At 41.7% G+C, this 22,442-nt stretch overlaps 2 protein-coding genes across 3 annotated transcripts; both read left to right on the top strand.

The window, feature by feature from the left end:
• The first annotated feature begins 414 nt into the window (after positions 1 to 414).
• Positions 415 to 8,548, top strand: tmem214 (transmembrane protein 214). 2 transcript variants are annotated; one of them, XM_087805097.1, is made up of 17 exons: positions 415 to 641; positions 2,585 to 2,781; positions 3,072 to 3,222; positions 3,282 to 3,419; positions 3,487 to 3,569; positions 4,089 to 4,194; positions 4,393 to 4,474; positions 4,765 to 4,866; positions 4,933 to 5,074; positions 5,330 to 5,421; positions 5,489 to 5,537; positions 6,089 to 6,196; positions 6,264 to 6,381; positions 6,454 to 6,550; positions 7,329 to 7,497; positions 7,570 to 7,721; positions 7,876 to 8,548. In XM_087805097.1, exons 1-17 carry the CDS (start codon positions 500 to 502, stop codon positions 8,000 to 8,002), a joined length of 2,055 nt encoding a protein of 684 aa, XP_087661223.1. In that variant the 5' UTR covers positions 415 to 499; the 3' UTR covers positions 8,003 to 8,548. The 2 variants fall into 2 exon arrangements, with proteins under 2 accessions (XP_087661223.1, XP_087661222.1); XM_087805096.1 differs by having other exon boundaries at positions 416 to 641; positions 2,582 to 2,781.
• A 560-nt stretch (positions 8,549 to 9,108) lies between these two features.
• dnajc5ga (DnaJ (Hsp40) homolog, subfamily C, member 5 gamma a) lies at positions 9,109 to 21,604 on the top strand. The gene is made up of 7 exons (XM_087805095.1): positions 9,109 to 9,275; positions 16,341 to 16,468; positions 17,182 to 17,395; positions 18,366 to 18,522; positions 18,830 to 18,993; positions 19,256 to 19,289; positions 20,747 to 21,604. Exons 2-5 carry the CDS (start codon positions 16,350 to 16,352, stop codon positions 18,988 to 18,990), a joined length of 651 nt encoding a protein of 216 aa, XP_087661221.1. The 5' UTR covers positions 9,109 to 9,275; positions 16,341 to 16,349; the 3' UTR covers positions 18,991 to 18,993; positions 19,256 to 19,289; positions 20,747 to 21,604.
• Positions 21,605 to 22,442: the final 838 nt, after the last annotated feature.

Raw genomic sequence — 22,442 nt, 5'->3', positions numbered from 1 at the left:
TTTCTTTAAAATTTCACATCTGTGTTTTATAGACTGACCAAAGAAATCTGTAATATAAAAACTCAAACACATCAATATACACTTGGTTAAGAAGCTTTGGTTAGTTATATTCAAAGTAGTGATGCCGCATGGATCTCTCCTTAGTAAATGGGTGGAGGCCCAGGGGTAGACCCAGACCATGTTGCAGAGATTTGACTTCAGCTGAGGAAAGGGATGACTTAAAACTGACTGATGACTACATTTAATGAATTTATACTTTCATTTCTACTTTCTGATTTATTTTACTTTGGATTAATTCAAACATGTCATTTTCTTTTCATTTTATTTAAAACAAGTATTATTGTTTTCTTCACCTGTTTAAAATCGCGACGTACCATCTATGACGTCAGCGCGTCACCGAGACGTGGCACGACCTCCGTCGAATGATTCGTCTTGGTTCACTGGGCAGCAGCAGCAGCAGGAAGGAACCGACACCGCACTGAAGCACCAGAACCGAGTCATGGCGTCGAACAACAGTTCCGTGGGCAAGTGGGAGCTGGTGGGGAAGAGCAAGAAGAGTAGCGGCGCGGCGGCCAAGAACCCGGCGGACAAGAAGAACGGAGCCAGGAAAGCGCTCGGAGAATCGAACCTTCCTTCCAGACGTAAGCGACAGCAACTTCCCCCCGGACCCGTTCTTGTCACCGTCGGGAGTTTAGAATGAAACCTTGAGCCGAACTCTTCCGGAACCGAACACTTTTAACTCGGCGTTATTCTGCAAGACTGTCATTCTGTTGCGAGCTAATTAGCTTAGCATCCGCACGTTCTACTTCCGCTCACCGTTCAAGCGTATTGTGTCATTTAGATGACGTCAAACTTCACTAACTGTTGTTTTCTAATATCTATTGCTCAGTGTTTGTTAAAGTGAACCATATAATGTCTCGGCTTTTAGCAGCGTGTCAACAAACGCTACGTCATCACTACGGAGCAGCAGCTGCCACCGATCCATGATCAATCGATCACACTCTTCGATCATTGGTTGGTCAGAGACGCGTCGCTCGTGTTTCTTGGGGGAAAATGACGAACAGCTGTCATCACTGTCGGGTTCCTAACAAGTAGACTTTACATCCCTGGTAGGACATCAGCTTCTTTGACCTTTGGTGAGACGTTCCCGGGTCAGAGTTGAATCCATGATCCCCAGCTCCATCCATCCCTGTCTAGACCATCCTCTAGTCACACCTTTATTCATTCATGTTGTCTCCCTCATCTTCATCATGGTCCATCACCTACTCTCTTCCCCAGTCTCTCCAAAGTGGTCTTTAGGACTCGCTGCTCAACATTTATTTTCTCCTTTGAAACTCTGATCTGTGCTTTTGGGGCAGTAGAACTTCCACGGTTCATTGCAGCAGATCATTTTAAAAGTTAGATCTTCACCAAAAATGAAGAAAATTAGGTCAAAGGCACCATGAATTATTGTGACCAGTGAGAGAATACTCTTTTATGTGATGTTTATTTGGTCGACTTGAAGCAGATACAGTTCTGTGTGTGAGGACTGACACCAAACACTCGATACACACTTTCACAGCAGCTGGTGACATTTGTCAGCACACACTCTTTTACTGTACGTTGTTACTCGAGAGCTCTGTGTGACCCTGGAGCACTGGGACATTTCTTCTCGTGTGTCGAGAATTTCTTATTTACTTTTAAATATCCAGGAGCAAAATTCTTTTTTTTTTAATGAAAAGATACAAATTAATTTATATAGAGAATATGATATATTTAAATGAAATTTTTTTTTGTTAAATTAAGATAATTATGAGGGTAAACATTTCTTTATATAATGTATATTTGACTTGAATTCAATTTGTACTTTGAACATTGGTAATTGATGAATTTCGTTATGTTACATTAAGATAATTATAAGGATAAACATTCATTATGTTAAGTTTCAATATATTGTATATTGTGGGTCATTGTAAGGGAAGAAAGATAGATAGAAGAAGAAGATATATATATATATATATATATATATATATATATATATATATATAAAGGTTACATTTGTTTTGAATAATGTTCAACTATTTAGAAGTTACAAGACATAAAATAAACTACATGAGAAATTATTTAACTAAAAATAACGTATTTTGTGTCCAATTCTATTCATAGTATTTTTCATATGATTGCATTTAAAATAAAATACAAAAATAAGATTCTGTTGAATTAATGATTTAAATAGTAAATTAGAAATGAGAAAACCATGGAACTGTCAACAATAACAATAGTGTAAATAAAATGGCCTGGTTCTCATAAAGATAACGTTGTGTGCTGAGTACCTTTGATGGCACAAATCTTTTGGCAGAGTCGGTCCGTAGAAAAGATGAATGATTTGACAAGATTCTCCAAACATGTCGTCAAAATAAGAATTCATTGGTTGTTGACGTCATTCCACAGTGGATTGTAGTTTTACAGAAATATAATCTGTCTTAATTATGCAGGACTTGAGCAGTGGGAGGAAGGCGGAGGGGGAGGTCAGGGACGGTCCCATCATGCTCTCACTAGTGTTCAGACCGAGAGTGAATTGTTTCTTCTGTGTCTCCGGCAGCAGCCACGAAGATGTCACAATCTGGCAACCTGTTTGAGAACTTGGACAAGATTGGGAAGAAGCAGAACAAGGAGCAGGTCCCGCCGCCTGCCTCACCCCAGAGCAAGAAGACCGCGTCCACCAAACAGTCCAAGAAGAATGTATCCAGCAGCCCACCAGGCCCCCCGACGCACAAGACCTTGGAGGAGGCCTTCAAAGACGTAAGTGTGAAGGCAAGCGTAGAGAAATGCAAAATAAATAACATTTGAATTTGACATTTTGAGCCAGAAATTGGTTATGCTTGTTTAGAAAAGCAAACCCGGCAACAGTTTACAAGTTCTGAGTGCATCACTGAGAATTGTTTTGTTTGTGCTAAGGTGTAAAAATATCTGTACTTTTTGCTGTCGGGCGATCATTCCTTTTGGAGCTAAAAATAATGTCTCTTCCTCGGGGCATCCGTAGCGATCACATGCAGTCACAGCTTCATAACGCCTCTCTTGTTGGTCCTCAGCTGGATATCCCGGATCTGAAGCAGCAGCTCGCCCGCAGCCAGACCCTCTTCCCAGAAAACCCGTCTGTGTGGTTGAAAGACCTGGCGGGGTACCTGAACCTGAAGCTGACTGCACCCGAGAAGGAGCCCACGCTCAGCAGCTACGCTCACGGTTCGTCGCAACCCCTCAGTCCGGCCTCACCCAGTGTTTTAATGACCTCTGACCCCCAGACTACCCCTACTGTCTGTGCAACAAGGAGCTGAAGAGCGTCATCAAGGGTCTGATCGGACGATGCACCAACGTCCTGCCGGACTTCTTCAACCACTGCATCTACACCATGCTGCGAGAGCTGGACAGACCGCAGCCAGGTAGACCGAAGAGTCCGGACGGCCAAGCTTATTTTCAAGCTGACGCGGCTGTTTCTCTTCCCCTCAGGAGAACCATTGCACGGATACAGAGTTTGCATTCAGGCCGTCCTGCAGGACAAATCCAAGGTCGCCACCCTGAACCTGCCAGAGGTGAGCTGAGTGTAACTCAAACGTCTTGGTTGGTTTGTCGATTCCAATGAAGTCAACCAACTCTGCACATTTACATTAGTGTTGCAATAATATCTTGTAGATATAAATTCGTTTGCATGAATAATGTAATATGCAGTATGTTTTTGTAATTAAACACAACAGAAATACAATGTAACTTATGGGAGAACTTACATATTATGACTGAAAAGGGGTGAAAGAAATTGGAATAATAAAATGTATAATATTCCTAAAAAGCATTTTAAACTGTTTTTAACTTGAAAAACGCACTTAACTGCCTCATTACGACTTTTATTCTCTCAGTACACAGACCCTTCCACTCAACAAATATGTAGCTAGTCAATTCATGTCGTACTCAAACAGACATTAAAATCACATCACAGGAGGACTTCAAAGTGAAGCCGAACATGACGCGTCACCGCCACTGAACTAACAAGACGGGTTGTCAACTGATGAAGTTGCTGGATGTGGTTTCATGTTCTTGCACGTGTCTCTCTGCAGTACCTGGAGCTGCTGCGGTCTGTGCAGAACCGTCCGGTCAAGTGTCTGACCATCATGTGGGCTCTGGGTCAGGCTGGATTCTACGACCTCAGCCAAGGACTTAAAGGTGACTCATCTTGCAAAATATATGCAATATGCATCATTAATTATTTGTATAGCTTAGAAAAAAGTTGATAATTTATTATGAAGACGTTTTCTTTCTTGCTGTAAATTCCCAAAATACGATTTACTGTCTATTGATATTTCAGCTGATGTTCTTGGTGACCACAAGCAGCTGATGATCTAAAGAGTGTTTTTGTTCCAGTGTGGCTGGGAATCATGCTGCCTGTGCTGGGAATCAAGTCTCTGTCTGCCTACGCCATCTCTTACCTGGAGCGCCTCCTGCTGTGAGTTCACCTTATTGTATCACTAAGTAACCGAAGTGAATGCCGGACAGTAGGGACTCCGTGCCAGAGAGTAGGGACTCCGGAGTAAGCAGGCCTTGTCGAAAAGGGAAGGCTCTGTGTGGGAGACGGAGGAGTCTCTGCTGACTTTCACCTGGCTCTCCAGGACTCTCTTTAGAGAAGAGTAGAATAGTCTATCGTAGCTATGATCTGCATTTAAATCTAACTATAAAATGAGTGATGTGTTGAGACCATGGATCTTTCACTAATACTTTTTTTAATTTCTCTTTCAGTCTCCATGCAAACCTGACAAAGGGGTTTGGTATCATGGGTCCTAAAGAGTTCTTTCCTCTGCTGGATTTTGCTTTCATGCCCAAGAACGCACTGTCGTCAAGGTAAAGTCTGACCACTTACTGACCACAGTATATGATGTGTTTGATGGACTGAATGTTTGTTTTCAGTCTGCAGGGTCAGCTGCGGCTTCTGTACCCGCGACTCAAATCTCTGGCGTTTGGATCAAAACCGGAGTTAACGCTGCACCAGTACCTGCCCTCCTTCCTGTCCAGAGCCACGCCCAACTGTCCAGACGACATGAAGAGAGAGGTCAGCACTTCTACCCAATTTCCCAAAGGGGATCTTCCGGAGGGATTAATAGTCATTTTTATTTTATTTGTTTTATTCTACACTAACTTGACTGCAGCAGTCACAGGCTAGAGAGCAGCTCAGAGAGGGAAGATGTGAGAAAAGGAAGTCAGGAGAGAGACGCTAGTAGGAAAGTCTTGAAGTGAAATTGAGCTTGCTGTGCAATAACGCAGGGTTACCAGCAGGGGGCGTCATCTTCTTTCTTCTTGGTTTCAGCTCCTCAGCAGCATGACCGAGTGCTTATGTGTGGACGTGCAGAGTCTGGGAGTGTGGCGGCAGCTGTACACCAAACACCTGCCTCAGTCCAGGTGAGACTCTGAAGACCACCCGCCTGGGAATCAAACCCCTCACATAACAGTCTCCTCTCTCCTGCAGCCTGCTGCTGAACCATTTATTCAAGACCTGGAACATCCTGCCGCCCAAGGTACTGCTGACCTTTTTATGCCCTACTTTCATTTAATTCATGTGCCTTTCTTTTAAGCATTCAAAATGTTGTTTATGGCATTGACATCAAATGTACAGCAGGTGGCAGTAGTATCCTTAACCTCCCTTCAATGACACACAAAAACCATAAGCTAGACTGTGCAATTAAGTGCTGCAACAAATGTTACTTTATATGAAAACTTTTCTGTTTTGGATTTTATATGAGGCTGTTTTCTTAATGCTAAGCTAGCTCAAGTCTTAGATAATTATTGATTATGATGATGATGATTAAAGGGCAAATACAGTTGATTAATATAAGATATTCCTTTATTTGTAAATTGGAAATGTAGGTTCTTCCAAAAGTTCACCAAAGAAATAGAAAATTAATACTTATTAGATTCAATATACAGTTTATAATTATCTTATAATAAAAATAAATAAGTGAAAAGTAACAATATGCAGAGCTTGTGTGTTTTTCCAGTGTTTTAAGACACTAAAAGTTTTCTGATTCAAGTAAAGAACGGTCACCTGACATCTTGTCTCCTCCTGCAGCTGAGGACGAATCTAGAAGAAACTATTCAGTCTTTCCAAGTCACCAATGAAGAAATGAAGGACGCCATCCAGTCTCACGAACTGAACGAGTGCAATAGCATGTGTCAGGTGACGACACTACTTCATGAATGCAGCTGTGTCTGATCAGTGTCTTGATCAATAACGTCTCCCGCAGAACCTGCAGACAAAGATGCGCGGTCAAGGGTTCCCGTGGTCGAAGCTGCTCATGGTGGCGCTCGTCTTCGTAGTCGGCTTCATTGCTCACGACGTCAGATCTCACGGCTCCTTCACAGGTGTTCCCCATTTAAAGGGTTAGGAATTAAGAATTCCACTCGTTTGCTGACTGATTTGTTTTATGTCTCTAGAGTCCACCACAGCCAGACATCTACGCAGCTCAGGGGTGACGGCAGTGTCGCAACAGGCCTGGAGCAAAGTGACGGTTTACTCTAAACAAGGGTTCAGGTGAGTCAGTGGTTCATTCAAGATTAAATTAGTATTAGGGGTGTGTATTGGCAAGAATCTGGTCACATGGTACGTATGAGTATACAGGGACAACAGTACAACATATATACACTTGTGTAGTATTGTCGAGTACTTGACTCTGATGTTGCAGAATTTACAGACAACATTACTCTTGACGAAGTCGTAACGGTTTAATTCGTTTTGAAACTATAATGTGTCCAAACATCAGCTTAAAAGCAGCTGGGCTCAACTGTATCCTCTCGTTCTCAGTCATACCCTTGATCTCTCTTCATTCGATTAGAATATTTGTATGTAAACAGAAAAATGTAATTGTTTTATTTTATACACGCATTGTTGAAATGATAAAAATAAAATGTGAAAGCCGAAAAATAATGTATGTATAAATGAGACAGTTCTGTTGAATATTGATGCAGTATCATTTAAGAAAGATTGTGTAATTGTGTAAAGATAAGTGTATCAATATTTTCTTAGTCGCCTAATCGGTAATCGGAAAGTTGTATTGACTTTCTAAAGCCAACTCTGTCATGCATTGGTACTTTTCTCTGGGAACATTATGCTACTGTTGCCACATAGCGTCAGATTTTATGAAGAGTTTTTCCTTCAAACTGAATATTTCCACCTGACTTGGCTCTGAATGAAGGTTATTTCTGGCACATATTACTGTCTAATAAATTCATGAAAACGTTCAAATTGAAACCATCTTATCTGCTGAAACAAAGATGCTGAATTTGTGATCTGAAACCGTTTCCTCCTCCAGCTGGATTGAGACCAACACACCGTACTACTACTCCGAGTGTGTGCGTGTCCTCGGTCCTCTGGTGGAAAAAGGTTCAGAGAAGACAAAAGCCGCCACTGTGGTTGTTGCTGAAAACGCCAAGCACTTCGTCCACTGGGTCAAAGACACGACGCCACTGATCATAGAATGGGTAATCTATCTCATTGTTTATTATCGCGTTCTCGATAATGGCGTTGTGTTGATGGGTTTGTGTGTCTCCCAGGTGAACACCAACACACCAGACAGTGTGTTCCAAGCGTTGGCGTACCTGCGTGAGCTGCTGCTCTTCCTCCATCAAAACTACATCCTGCCAGCGCTGGCGTTTGTGTCGGAGCTGATGCAGCGAGCTTGGCTGCAGCTACAGGAGTCGTGCGGGTGAGTGTCCATGTGGGTCATCAGAAAGTCTCGATTAGAATAAAAAAATCCACTTGAAACGGGTCCAAGTTCTTCAAAGCAATCTTGGCCAGACATTCCTGCCATTACCTTGATCCTTGCTCACACAGCTAAACCGTCCCTTGTCCTCCTGCAGCGGCGAGGTGTCCGTGTCCTGCCTGCAGGGTCACGCCGTCTCTTTCACCAACTCAACGTGGCAGCTGCTTCAACACACGACATCGGCCATCAAGACATGGGCTCAAGACCTGCTGACTCGGGCGTAACGGACACACACATGGAGAAGGTTTACCTACAATCAGACCCGGTCTGGACAAGTGTTTTGCACCGGACGCCTCTGGACTCAAACCCACCTGACTTAAGAATTATTAGAGGATTGTTTTCTATTAACTTTTCACTTCTGGTTTTCTACAACGAAGCGCTGAGTCATTTGTAGGAAATGTTTGTAGATGATTTATAATCATTTTTATTTATGAAAAAAAAAGTTTGTGTGGACAGTTTCTGTTGGATTTGACCAAAACAGTATTTGGACTCAATATATGGTTTTATAGAGGTGACATTTCAGCCCCAGGAGGAGACTCGCCGTTAAACTTTTGTGGATTAAGAACCGAGGGGTGTCAAAATGTTCCTCGCTCCTTATCGTTCACCAAACCGAACCCCCCAGTGTGTCGTCTGTCTGCTTGGATTCACAAGAGCTGATCTGTTCCCATGTTTAATCCAGATGAATTGTGATGGCTGTCTGTGGACGTGATGGACGATGATGTTTTTCTTTCTACAATGATTTATAATAAAGAACTTGATCCCAATTACAATTTCCTGCATTTGAAGTTTCTTCAGAGGTAAAAGAACATTTCGGAATTGGAAAGTTTCACAAAAAAATATATATTTTATTCATTAATAATTAATCTAATTTTGGTGTAGAAATGCTGCTTTTGTGGTTTTTAGGGTTACTTCAAATATTTGGCAAAATAAGTTATTTGCATTACATTTCTTTTTTTTTTTTAAATACCACAAAATGTATTTCTTTATTCTCTGTTATCCTTAAATGTGAAGGAACCAATTATGAGTGTATGTAGTGTTGTATAAGCTCGAGGGTCTTGCAAAACTAATCGGTGTTAAGATAAGAATAGCCCCCCCAAAAAAAAATATATATATATAATTAAAATTATTTATTCGTATTAAATATATTTTCCTGTAAATTATTTGATCGATCAATGAGTGGTTATACGGAGTATCGCAAACTTTACTTGAAAACGAAACATTGCTAAAGGTTAAGAAACGTCGCCTAACGCAAGAAGAGCGGAAGTTGTGGTTGACACTGAAAGCATCACATGTGAAGTGGAATCAGCCAATCAGCGCGCGTCTTCCTCCATCAGGGAAACCCGGACAAGAAGACAGAACCGGGGCTGCCGACGCTCTGCTGTCGAGGACAATATCGGCGTGAATTCAAGCTTTGTCTGGAAACTAAGACCAAAACCCAAATGCCTCTATGATCCAGCCAGCTATACAGCGAAATACACAGAGTTCAGTATCCACCAGGTACGCCATTTCTTTCATTTCTACGTGCTAGCATGTCGTTAGCTCCCCGTGATTAGCACTCACGCCAAACTCCGTTGAGGAATTTTACTTTAACGCGCGTCAGCAGCAGAGACACACACGCATCAATATAACACACTTTCCCGGTCAATGGTGTCTCTATACTTGATAGTTCGCTAAACCGTACGTTGGTGTCTTCAGAGGCCAGAAATTTACCGAAACACAAAGCTCTTTGTGATCATTTGTTTGAACTGGGTTGGGCGCTGGCTGCGACTGATGTTGATGCTTCTGAACCGGTGTCATCGTTGTACGACAGTGGCTCGGTTCCGAGTGAGGCCAATTCAAGGTAAAATAAACAGACACATTGATGACCCTACATTATAAATCGGGCTCTATTTTCACATGCCGCCCTGTGCGACCATCTGGTTCTAATACTGGTGTCGTGTAATGTTGACATCGTTGTCGTTTAAAATGACATTTAAAGACAGAATCTATGATCCTGGTCTCTCTGTTTAAACTGTTGTGAATGGAGGAGTAATCGTGGAAAGTAGCTAGTTTTCCACGTGCTGAGAGATTAGCACGGATTATCATCGACACAAGGACAAGCGGACCACAGTGAAGCACTATTGACGTTACCTATAAAATATACTTTTATTTAATATTAAGTGTCTCCTAAAGAATCAGAATTGTGTGTGTGTGCCGAACTATTATTTTGTAACCTGTTTATATGTACAGGTGTGTGTGTTCGGTCCGAAAGCTTTGGTATTTACTGGATTAGTCTGCATCTGGTTGTGAAATGCAGTGATGAGGATCAGCTCCTCCGAGTCTTAAGCTGGTTACTTCATCACGGCACGTAATTGAAAATGATATCATATTGCAATGTATTAAATGGATAGTTGGTAATTTAACATGTTTATTCTGTAACTTATGACAGTTGACTAGGTTTGACAAATTACTGCTAACTTTCCATTTGAATTTCTGGAACCGATGATCTTGTTTAATTTAATTTAATGTTATTGTAACGCTTGGTGTCAAATAATGACGCTTTCAGATTTGATAAAATAGTAGTACAATTGACAATGAAGTTGTTATAGCAGTTGGTGCTGGTGTTTAAGAGGATCCTACTGAAGGTCCTCTCTGTAGAGATGCTCTCCTGGATGTAGATGTTTTTCTCTCTCTTCTGAAGGCTCTGGGAGAGAGTGGCCTGGTGTGTCCATCATTTTGATTCACTTGGACTTTTTAACACAACTTGGAAACTGGGCTGCAACTTGAAGGAAAATGGTTTACGACTGTCAGAAGCTGATTTATTTATTGTTACAGTCTTGCAGACTTCAAAGTTTCAACTCAAACCTTCACCTTCAGACCTCATAAAAAAGCAACTCGACAGAGGTATTGTTCCTACTGACTTTGTTATACAAGCTCACTTTTGTAACCCTTCAAGTCCAGTCCCCGTGCTGGAGTGTAAGTGGAACGATGAAGACCAGCATCTTATCGGCTTTGTTCTGCTGCAGTATTAGGAATGTGTTGTTTTTTTCTCTTTTCTTACATCTCCATGAGCATGTGTTGATCAGCTGACAGTGGCTGTACAGAAATGGAACCAATGAAACAATCCAGTACAAAGAGTGACAGATCAAAGTTTTCCTCAATCAGAAGAATCTTTTTGTTTTTTTACATCTCGGCACACGTCACAGTGATATATTTGGAATGTGGATACGTTCTGGAACGGAGTAGGCACTTATTTTTACACTCTGTATTAAATCTTATTTTTACACTTTTACAAAACCTTTTGGGACGAGATCAGACTGAGAAAATATTATCTTCAATGTGAGCATCTTCAACTGTTCTTAAGTTTGATTTGTGGTCACATTATCTAGTCTAGACTGGGGTTTATTAATGAAGTAAAAAGAAAATGTTCCTTACGTTTTTTTTTTGTATATAAATATTTGTGGCTATTAAAAAGAAACAGAAAAAGAGATAAAATTTAGTTTAAATTATTTTCACATATAGTTTAACGGTTGTTCATGTAAATAAATATTTAACATTTGAGAACAAAATATGTATTTCTTTATTTAATAAGATGAAAAATAAAGTAGTAAATATTTTATGCACAGTTGTGTACAGAAGTCATTGGTTGGTGTTTAAGAAGACGCACAAAAACAATCATGATTGTTGAATTAAAGCTGTGAGTTTATATTTTGTGTGACCGATGAGGCACACAACTACACATGGCCCTCTGGCCGCACTTTGCCCAGGTCGGCTGCAGAAGGAGGTCACGGCCAGTGACAGTGTTTCCATGAAAGGCTGCAATGTTTCTCAAATAGGTCATGTGTGTCAAAGTTGGGTCCACATGATTGCTGGGACCAAAGAGGCCCGGCGGAATGTTGCCAGTAGCGTTGCAACGTTGATGCAGGCTCGGCAACTTGTCCCGACGACGCTACAGACCAGGGTGTGACAAATATGGGGGTGAAATACAAGAAATGGTGAACATTGGGAGGTAGGCTACAAACATCCTGTGTTTATAATGATGGAAATGATAATATTTTATTTTTATTCTCACCTTTGGTCGAGTATCCTGTTATATATTAATGCGTATATTATTCTAAATGTATTTATATACATGTATCAGAATAGAGGGACTGGAGTTTTTCCACAATGACTTGTATTAAATGTACTTTAGCACTAACCCCAAGGTGGTCATGATGTCAACCATTGCTCAAAATATATTTAGGTTTCATTTCTGAGGTATTTTTGGGACCGGTTAGGAAGGGAAGTTGTCGTTTTAGCTCCAGGTTCTCATCAGAGTTTTTTTTTCATACTTCGTGTGTGAGAAGTAAACAAACTTCTCCTGGAGGCTGGTCCCGCTGGCTCTGTGCGGCAGCTGGACTGGATCAGAACCCTCTCACAGGTTCCTGTGCACTGACGTTGTTATCTCTGCTGACCTGGTTCCTGACTGACTCGCAGGTTCTGCGCGCAGACATTTTTACATTTTACATCAGCTCAACCTTGGCTCGGGCCGAAAGCGCCATCTGGACATGCAGGGTTTACACCACCGAGCCATACTCTGCGTTTTCTCTGTGTTCTAATGAGAAGTGAACTCTTCTTGGTTGGAAGAAGTACAGTTGTCAGAACGGGGATCTTAAGAACTCCTGCAGAGGTTCAGGTGCACGCGTGTTTATGTGCAAGTTGAGGTTGGAGTCGACATCTTGGGACAAACTTTCTTAACAAGACCACAGAATGTAATGAGGGCACCCACTAACAAAATGGTGAACTTCCATGATGCCTTTCTATGCACATTAAAGCTGTGATTGGTTGGCTGGGCGGCAAAGCATTTTGGGAGCCGTTATTGAAAGGGTTGTTGAGAGGGACGGCATCTCGTATGCAGTGTCGCCTTTACACGTTCAATTAAATGTTGTTAATTTAAACGAGCGAAAAAATTAAATGGTCACCAGATTTTTTAAGAACGAAACCCCAGAATAAACGAGGGACCATTGTCCACGTCTGGCATTGAATGCAGATGTGAAGTTAGTAGGTGAAGCAAGGCCATGTATATGGAATTTCTGGAAGAGGATTTTGAACGGAACCCTTTTCGTTATTTAATTTGTGATTGCAAATTTCACGGTGAAATAATTAATAGACTCCGAAATAGAAAGATCTGATTTAAAACATGTAATACTTGAGAGGTTTTTCTAAAGTCGCTCACTTCCTCTAACATTATTCATTATAAATGTTACATTTCCACGTAATGGAAAAACAATTGAAACGCTGTGGCTTTGACACCGAACAGTGAAAGGTTGCAAACATTTACACATCGAACTGGAACATTGGAAATTGTCGCCTATATGTCTTCGACAGCACGTGTGATCTCCACAAACAAGAAGACGCTTAAAGATGTCTTCTGTGGTCTCGGGTTTGTTTGACGGCAACTCAAACATGTGACCACGTCGATACAAATGTGCTCACAGTTTCCCCCACGTATGAGTAACATCCTGCTCTCCTCATCTCTAGATATGACTGTTAATGGAAGCACTGCTGAAGGATTTTCTCTAGAGTTTTAGGTTAAAACATTTTATTTTAACTTGGTTAATTTGTGTAACATCGAGACAACGATCCCGGAAGTCTCCCGACAACGCTTCCCATTTAAGCTCGGGACCAAACAGTGAGTCACTACAGCAAACACGAAGAGCAAAGAGTTTCAAACTGTTGATCCACAAACACACCATGACTCCCTTCAACCAGCTCTGCTTTTCCTCTCCGCCTCACCCGTCAGCTGATCCACCCGAGCTCTCCATCTTTACAACCTAGTTGAGTGTTGCAACAAGGTGTAAACTTCAACCGCACCAAGGTGTTTTTCTCTGTGCATGCAAGGTCACATCTGGTTAATAATCCCTGGACTACAATCAGTGACAGTTTCCAGATCTTGTGATTAGTCTTCAAACAAGCTGATATGAGGGAGGTTGGGTTTTCTGTGTAACGTCGTATGCCGATTTTTTTTTTTTTTTCTCAGGCCAACTGATGTGTAATCTTTCTAGTATGTCCTTGCATTGCCCCGGGGCCTCCTCCTCCTGCTTGAACGCCTCACTATTCCAGGAAACGCCCTGCCTCCTCAACTGCCTTCTCTTAAAGGAGCAGCGGTTCTACTCCGAGTCTCTCTTCGAATACACACCTTCAGAGAAACTCTCGTTTCCTTTATCAAGTTTCTTTACAAAGCTGGTCACTACAGGTGAGGGCAGAACTCAACCAGTCCACGCTGAGGTTTTTCTTTTAGCTCAGCTTCTTCACCACTGACAGACAGTCCTCAACTGATGATGTTTAGTGCTTTAGAATAGTTTTGAATGAATTAACCCTTATAGGCAAATTGCTGCAAGTTGTTTAACTACAGTTTAAGTACAGTTTTACATATGGAAGATGTAACTAAAAATACATCTTCGTGAGGTAAAGCGACAACCAGATCTTCTTTTAGATTATCGGGGAATGTTTTGTGACGGATCAAAAAAGAATGTCGTCTTTCTTTCACGCCACTCTCCATCACTGGAAGCGAAAGTGAAATCGTTTGAGGCTCGAGAACAGAAACGTCTCCTTGTACCTCACACCACTAGCAAAACTGAATAGAAGGTTGACCGTAGACAATGGAAATGACATCATTACAAAACGGTCACAGTAAAGATCTCGCACTATGTCTGTTCCATCATGTGGTGAGACTACAGAGAATCTATACCCTGACATGGTGGGACGCCACAACACCAGAGCCCCTGATGAAGCAAAGGATTATGGGAGTTGTTTGCATCTTTATTTTTTATGTTCTGTTTGCGGTTCAGAGAAGTCCAAGTGTTTTGTACCAGGATGTGATGCAGCCTCAGGACCAATGTCCGTGTCACAGGTTCAGTTTTTATTAATACTTGTTTTATCACAGGATAGGCCCTTCTCTGAGACGCATTATCTATTATTACTTCCAGCAAGCAAGGTTAATGATTATTGTAGACATTATTATCATTAAAAACATAAATACTTCTGATGTTGATGATTATAATTCATTTATGATGTTACGCTAAGCCTTGGTAACTAATGTCGCTTCGTTTTTAGGAAATTAAATGTCATTTAGTTTTAGAAATGTAGATATAAAAATAGTCTCTGAAGGTCTGTCAAAAACATTGACTTGGTCGAAAATGTAACTAATAATAATAAGGTTTGAAAATGACGGACGTAAAAATATAATTTTTTTAACCTGAGGAGAAGCATTTTTTTGGGTTTGGAGTGCAGTTATAAGGATATTAATCTATATTGACTCATCACTTAAAGCGCAATTATGGTCAAAACCCAACTTGCTTTACCTGCTAACATTTCAAATGATGATGCTCTGTTTGAATTTATTTATAAAGTTATTCCCCATCTGAAATCTGGGCGAAAGAGAGGTTACGAGAGCGGAATCCATTATGAATTAATAATGGTTTCACTCTTTCTCCAGCCAGCTGTAATAAATTCCCGCTTTGTTTGGATTGATTTCGGGATTGATGGCACATGGTGAAAAACCTCCATGCTTGAACAATGGGTGTGGTTACAATAAACAAGATTTAATCTCCAGAAGTGGGTGGGGCTTAAGACAATTTTCTAATGTCAATATAAAGAGTTTTGTACAAATGCACTGATGATACAATAGAGGCCATGACGACACACTTGTGTCTTGAAACAAAAAGTGGATGTCTTTTATAACTCACTGACTGACTTTTGAAACATGTTGTGTGACTCATCGTGGACGTCCACTCTGCTGAGTTGGGGGTCAGTTTGTGCACAATGGTTGTGTGTGTCCGTGTGCGTGAGTGTGGCCCTCTCTGTTGAGACTTGAAAGTGTAATCTGTGAGATCAGCAGAATGTAATCTTCTTTAGTCAACAACCCATGCAGCTTAATGATGCGTGTGTGTTTGTGCGTACAGTCATCTGGTCCAATACCTTTTGTGCACTGCTGAAGTCTGTTCCGTAAGAACCAATTACAACGATTTAATGTTCGTGACTAGTGCGGCTGAAGAGGTGTGTCACTAAAAAAAATATTAAATAAGAATAATCTCAGGTAACATGGTCAATATCAAGCATTAAATCCATCTATCGCCCGGCCTTGGCTCTAGGCTGGTTGGTTAGTGTAGTTTCACATTTTCAAGTGTAAGTCGTGCTTAAAAGCAACTTGACTTTCAGTTAAAAAAGTTTTCAACCACAGCAGCTGAAACGCATTGATCAACTGGCAGAAAACCAACAATAATGAAAGTCCAGGAGTGAAAAGTTTATTGTTAATTTAAAAATGGTTCAAATAACCATTTCAGTTTCATTATTATTGTCTGTTTAGAGTTCTTACTGAACGACTAGTATATAACTGTAGATATTAAACATCGTTTCTTTCACCACTTCAATACTTTTCTTAATGTTCAAAAGCTCCTCTCAGTCAACACCTGAGATGTGGAATGTTGCAGAGAATGTAATACTGGCCACTCCACATTCTCAGCTCCACCATTGATCCGTCAATCCAACACAATGATAAGTTAAGTCGTGGTGACGGATGTTCTTTTTTTTTCTCATCCACAGCGGTGAGTCATGGCTGAACCAAACGCCGCCCGTCCCCAGAGGAAGATGTCCACGGCGGGGGAGAGCATCTACAAGGTGTTAGGGCTGGAGAAGGGGTCGACTCCTGAAGACATTAGAAAAGCATACAGGTGAGCGTCAACCCAATGACGGCGACACTGGTGTGTGAGATATTTGTAGTACTGTCGAGTTCTTGACTCTGGTATTGCACAATTTACATATCACATGACTCTTGACAAGTCAAAACTTGTTTTCACATTTTGAAACCAAAATATGTCCAAAAATCAACTTTAATAGCTGCTGGAGTCACTGTATCATCTCATCCCCAGTCACCTTTTTCATTTAGCTGCAGGTGTCATAATGACTGCTGCCACCTAGTAGCCGGAAGTTTAATTGCTACACAAAAACCTAGTAAATATTTGCATGTTAATTATAAATTTAACATTTTAAATGTTTATTTTATACACACTTTAATACAAATACAAACCTTTAAAATAATAAGGTTTTTGAAACAAAATGTTTCCACAGCAGTATTGTGAGAAAGCCAAATATTGTGATATTTACTTACACTAATGATGGCAACGCTCGACTTAATCTGGTTAAATTGATCAAGTCAACTCCTTCACCTGCTCAAATATCTAAATGACAAAAGTGCCTCTGTGTGCTGATGTGTTCAGTAGTAATTGGAATCTTTGGATTCAGTGGATATTTTCAAGATAAAACCTTGAAGATTACGTCTCGTATAAAATGTCATGTCAACAACTCAAACGTGTCCATTTCTTTTGAACATTCTTCAGTGTTTCACCTCCGAGCAGCTCCTTGATTGTCGTCTCTGTCTCCTCAGAAAACTTGCACTTAAATATCACCCCGACAAGAATCCCGACAACCCGGAGGCGGCGGAGAAGTTCAAGGAGATCAACAACGCCAACTCGATATTAAACGATGACAACAAGAGGAAGATCTACGACGAGTACGGCTCCATGGGCCTCTACGTGTCGGAGCAGTTCGGGGAAGACAGCGTCAAGTACTACTTCCTTATGTCCAAGTGGTGGTTCAAGGTTGGTGTCATGCGTTTACCAGAACCGCGCTGAAGAGTCTTTCCTTGACGGTCGTCGTGTGACTCACTGTCGATTAGAAGAACCGGCTCTTAAGGGTTCATGCTCTTTTATTAATCCTGGTTTTCCATTTCCGGTCTCCCTGCGAGTCACGTCTGTAATTCCCGAATATGTCAGTGAAATTCCCTGAAGGAAAAAAAAGAAAAGATACATTTCTAATCTGTTCTCGTGGATTAGCGGCAAAATTGACGTGGGAATCTTAATCTATGCTGGAGAGGCAGCGAAAGGTGGTTTTCCTGCGCACAATGAAGAGTTGTGTAGAAGCGTCGTCGTCGATCTGGACGTCTAATCCAGAGTCATCATTGCTTTCTTGAAGAACAATAGTGAAGCTGCAGCGATGCATGAACACAAACCTACACAAGATCCTGTTTGTTAAAACAGAAATTAATTTTATTCTCATCCTCATCGTTGTATATAGTGCCGAACGATTATTGAAAATAACCAAATTGCCTTTATTTTCCTAAATATTGTAATAAAATATAAACATAATTTACTGTACAACAAAATGATTAAGATGAAGTTTTAAAGCTATTTTAAGATAAAGGCAAATTAATCGTACGTTGAAATAAACAGAGAAGGTTCATTTAGTTACTTTAATTACACTCGTAAACAAACTAAATATTCACTGCACATACTTTACACACTCCTGCAAAAATGTGCTAAAAGTCTGATGTTTTTAATCGGATTAAAACCTGGGGGATCTTGAATGAAGGGGATCAAGAACACCTTAGATAAATCTTTTGTGTAACCTTATTATTTTATTATTAATCTGTATATACTCAATTTAATACACGAGTCAATCGTTTTATTTTTTTTTGTTTCATTTATTTGTATTTATTTCCTTCTACTCTGTCGTCACGATAAAGCTCCTGTGGTGTTTTTACATCTGATAAAGCGTGTGTGTGGCCCTCAGGGTCTGGTGGTCTGCTGCGCCATCTTCAGCTGCTGTTGCTGCTGCTGCTGCTGCTGTTTCTGCTGCGGGAAGTGTAAACCTCCGGACGACGACGACAACTACCAGTACGTCGACCCCGATGACCTGGAGGCCCAGATCCGAGCGGAGCAGGATGCAGGTACGTGGATCCACTGGGCATGTTTGTTGTGAAATGAAGGTCTGTTGTTCAAGTGGCATAGTTTCCGAGGACAAGATGGAGGCGACGTGAAGAGAACTAAGGTGGTCGGAGGAGCAGCTGCTGATGGGAGTGTCATTAAGTCGATCATAAAAGAGTGAGATGGTGAAGAAGGAGGAGAAGAGCGGGGGAAGAAAAACATGACAATTTTTGACTGGATGGTTCAATTCTCACTGGCTTAGATGCCTGGAGCTGACTGACCTCTGACCTCTCACGCTGCAGGACTTCTGCTCTCATGCTCCCCCTACAGGTCACACAGTAATCATAGGCCAGCCCACAAGCAACATGACCGACTCCACCGAGGGTCCCGGTCAGCCCATCCCTCTGCCCATGCCGGCGCCCATGCCAACCGGTCCAGCCAGCCCAGCGGGGGAGGAGAACCCCGGGGAGACTTTACCAGAGTCCAAGTGACTCGTAAGAGCCCCCCCGTGTCTTGTCTGTCCACGTCAGCGGTGTCACTCATCAGCGCTTCACTCACACTGTCGCTCACATTTGTCTGCTCACCCCCTGGTTGTGAATGATGGGATCAACATGAGTTGCTCGGGGTTCATCCATTAATTCCTCATCATCTAACGGACAAATGAAGGCGTCATGGCTGCCTGACTAACCCTTGGTTGTGCGACGATTGTGCTCGCCGACCTTTTCGTGAGGCTGATACTGTCGTCTCTTCCCACAGGACGCTGACGACATGACCCACCTGGAGGAGGCAGGTGAGTGTTTATAGGAGTGTTGACACGCTTTCAAACCAGCATGATCGGAACCAGAACTCAACAGGTCTCATTCATCAGCGCCAGTAAATCTCTGTGAAGTTTTTCCACCTAAAGGTCTCTGAGAAATCTACTCCAGATTCATGTGCGTAACGCTCGGATCTGATCGTAAACGTGAGGATTTGATGAATCTAAAAGTCAGATCATGGTGATTATTCTCAGCCCATGAATGACCATATAAGGAGGTGAACATGATCCTGTCAGACACAAACAAAAGGAGACATTTTTCTTTTTTTTTGAAGCGGAGATCCAGATAGTTTTGGCTGAAGTTGAGTTAAGAAACTTCTTTCATTAATAGAAGAGTTAAAAATATATATATATATATATATTTTAGTGACAGGAATGTGACGCATGATATCGATCATCCTCACATAACTGTCATATCAGACGAGCTAAAGTGGCTTTTAAGAAATTCAATGGGTCCTGATCAGTCATTTAATTTAAGGAATGTTCCGGAGCAAATATTTAACATCAAACTAACTTTACCCGCTGGTCTCCTGTGCGTCGGTGAAACTCCAATGATTTGACTCGAAACTGGAGGCAAATCCAAACAAAATCTGGATTTAAAACCTGCTTGTTATAAACTAATTTAACCAAATGTGTTACACACACTGTACACGTGCACATGACCCAGTTCAGAGTTTATCTCGCACACGGTGTAGCCACTAAAAGTATGAATTAATGCCAGGATTCTGTAAACATGCTCACGTTTCATGAATGAGACCCTTGGTTGGTTCTTCCTTTATGTCCACGAATGTCAAACACAAGTTTTTCCTCAAACGCCACAAAAGATAATTGAAGGAACAGAATTATTAGTTACAGCCATGTTGGACGAGATATTCTCGTGGAGACCAAAGTCAGTCAGGAATGATAATCGACGCTTTTACTTGAACAAAGATTAGAAATGATCTGGTTTAAAGTCACATGTTACTTGAAAACAAGTGAGAAGCACAGAGCTGTTAGTTCACTGTTATATCTTTGTCGCAGTTTCACGAGCCACTGATTGGCACAAACCTCTGGATCGAGATAAACAGTTATTATCTCTCAAGGTCAGAGCAGCCGTTCACTCCTTCAAAGGTCGAACCTGGCACAAGGTCGTTTACTTCCCGCATTCCTTCTCACACGAGCAGTGATGTTGTTTTCTATTCCTTATTTTTCGTGTTATCTCGTTCTTTTATTCTGTTCTGACGACAAGTGTCTGTTGTGCTCACGATTCTGATATGATGAGCGCAATATTATTCCACACATGTACGGACTCACAACACTTGTGACAAGGTTGCACCTACACGTAGGGATTAGTGACACAAGAACACACACACAAAGTGACAACTTTCATGTGCGCACCGGTGATGTCACTTCCTTCTCAACTCTCCTGCTCTTTCCTGCTCTTTCCTTCACAGTCGCGACCCACTAAAGATCCAGCTCCCTCCCGCCCCCCCTTCTATCTCCAACCTTCTGGACCGGCTCGTCCTTTAGACCTCCTCGGGTGGACTCGGAGCCTCGACTTCCTGAGCCAGTCTGGATCTCTTCATGTCACCCATGGGCGTCACCTTCCACTCAAGCTGACCTCTTGCAACCCCCCCCCCCCTCCCCTCCCCCCGCCATCGACCAGACCTTCAGATCGGCATGTCTGGACCTCGCGATCAATGCAGATGTGCCACTACAGAGACGAGATCTGGGCCAAACTAACAGACTTGTTATTTATGTGTCGATGACACGTGGAACTTGTTTTAAACCCTCTGTGGAACTCTTAGAATTCAGCCTGTAGCCATAACGTGGAGGCAGACGTGACCGCATGAGGAGCCAGACCAGGTCCGTCTCCACGTCGCATGAGTCTGGCTGCATGTCTCCTGCGGTTCCGCCACACGAGTCCCTAGACCTGCACATTCTGGTGATCGACCCCCGACATAGTCTCTCCAGCGAACACCGTATCTCGGGCAGCAAACGATCTCTCTGGTGTCTCGGCTGCTTCTGTTTTCTCTATTTGTCATTTTGTTTACCTCACCCTCGAGTCAGTTTGACCGAGTTTATATTTAAGTGTTGCATATCTTAGCTGGTTACATTAACTCCTGAGAGGAACTCATAACCTCTCCCGTTTTAAAGGGTAACATTAAAATCGCTTCAAAAGAAAAAAAAAAATTTGCCAAAAATATTCTGATTCCAGCCTCTCTGGCCAAACTACAGAATTTTATTTTTCCTCCAGATCTTTGTAAATTCCTCTGCAAATGAAACATTAAAAAACACTTTTTTTTTATAAACGGCGTCTCATTTCAGTGTTTTCAGTTTCTGAGATCACGTTTCAAATCTGAACGTTCAATATTGACCAGTGTCGTTAAACAGTTGTGTCAGCCGCTCTATAAATAGTCTCTTAATCCTGTTAGTGGCTCAGTCTTCTTAGATGACCACATTCTCTTCGTGCACTGTTGTCGTCAGCGAGTCGGCAGAGGTCAGGGGTCGCCAGGAGATGATTTTTGAAACATCTCCGTCAACTTCCTAAAATGGATCTTAAACAAATGTTTGTGGTATCCCTTGTGTTACCTTTGGGTCAAGGTGACCCGGAGGCCCGAAAACAAATGTTTGTGGTATCCCTTCTGTTAACTTTGGGTCAAGGTGACCCGGAATGCCCGAAAACAAATGGGTTTGTGGTATGCCTTGTTTTATCTTTGTGTAAAGGTGACCTGGAGGCCCGAAAACAAATGTGTTTGTGGTATCACTTGTGTTGTAACTGGGTCAAGGTGACCCATCTCCCTGGCTTCCATAAATACACATGCAGACATTTGTTTTTCAGGCCTCTGGGTCACCCTGACCCAGAGATGACACAAGGGATACCACAAACACATTCTTTTTCAGGCCTTTGGGTCACTTTGACCCCGAACTATGAGTATTACATGCTTTTTAGCACTTGAAGTTTCTTTAAAATGACCTCCATTGGACAGTAGATGAGAGTACGCTATAGAAGTACACAGAAAAGTGCTTAACTTTTAAAATAATATGCTATTTGGAATTAATTCACTTTGGGATTGTTTGTATGTGCGACAGACGCATTCTGATGTTTTATATTTGTAGATATTGCGCAGTCAACTACAAGTATAGTGA

The sequence above is a fragment of the Callionymus lyra genome, chromosome 13, assembly GCF_982586985.1.
Source record: "Callionymus lyra chromosome 13, fCalLyr1.hap1.1, whole genome shotgun sequence".
NCBI lineage: Eukaryota > Metazoa > Chordata > Actinopteri > Syngnathiformes > Callionymidae > Callionymus > Callionymus lyra.
This window is presented reverse-complemented; position numbering and strand designations above follow the sequence as displayed.

What these genes read in the sequence shown, in the direction of transcription:
- tmem214 (XM_087805096.1), top strand. Translation starts at nt 500, where the DNA reads ATGGCGTCGAACAACAGTTCCGTGGGCAAGTGGGAGCTGGTGGGGAAG. An exon ending in ATCGAACCTTCCTTCCAGAC is followed by an intron (nt 642 to 2,581) that starts GTAAGCGACAGC and finishes TGTCTCCGGCAG; the next exon opens with CAGCCACGAAGATGTCACAA. An exon ending in CCACCCTGAACCTGCCAGAG is followed by an intron (nt 3,570 to 4,088) that starts GTGAGCTGAGTG and finishes GTCTCTCTGCAG; the next exon opens with TACCTGGAGCTGCTGCGGTC.
- dnajc5ga (XM_087805095.1), top strand. Translation starts at nt 16,350, where the DNA reads ATGGCTGAACCAAACGCCGCCCGTCCCCAGAGGAAGATGTCCACGGCG. An exon ending in TGTCCAAGTGGTGGTTCAAG is followed by an intron (nt 17,396 to 18,365) that starts GTTGGTGTCATG and finishes TGTGGCCCTCAG; the next exon opens with GGTCTGGTGGTCTGCTGCGC. An exon ending in CCGAGCGGAGCAGGATGCAG is followed by an intron (nt 18,523 to 18,829) that starts GTACGTGGATCC and finishes CTCCCCCTACAG; the next exon opens with GTCACACAGTAATCATAGGC.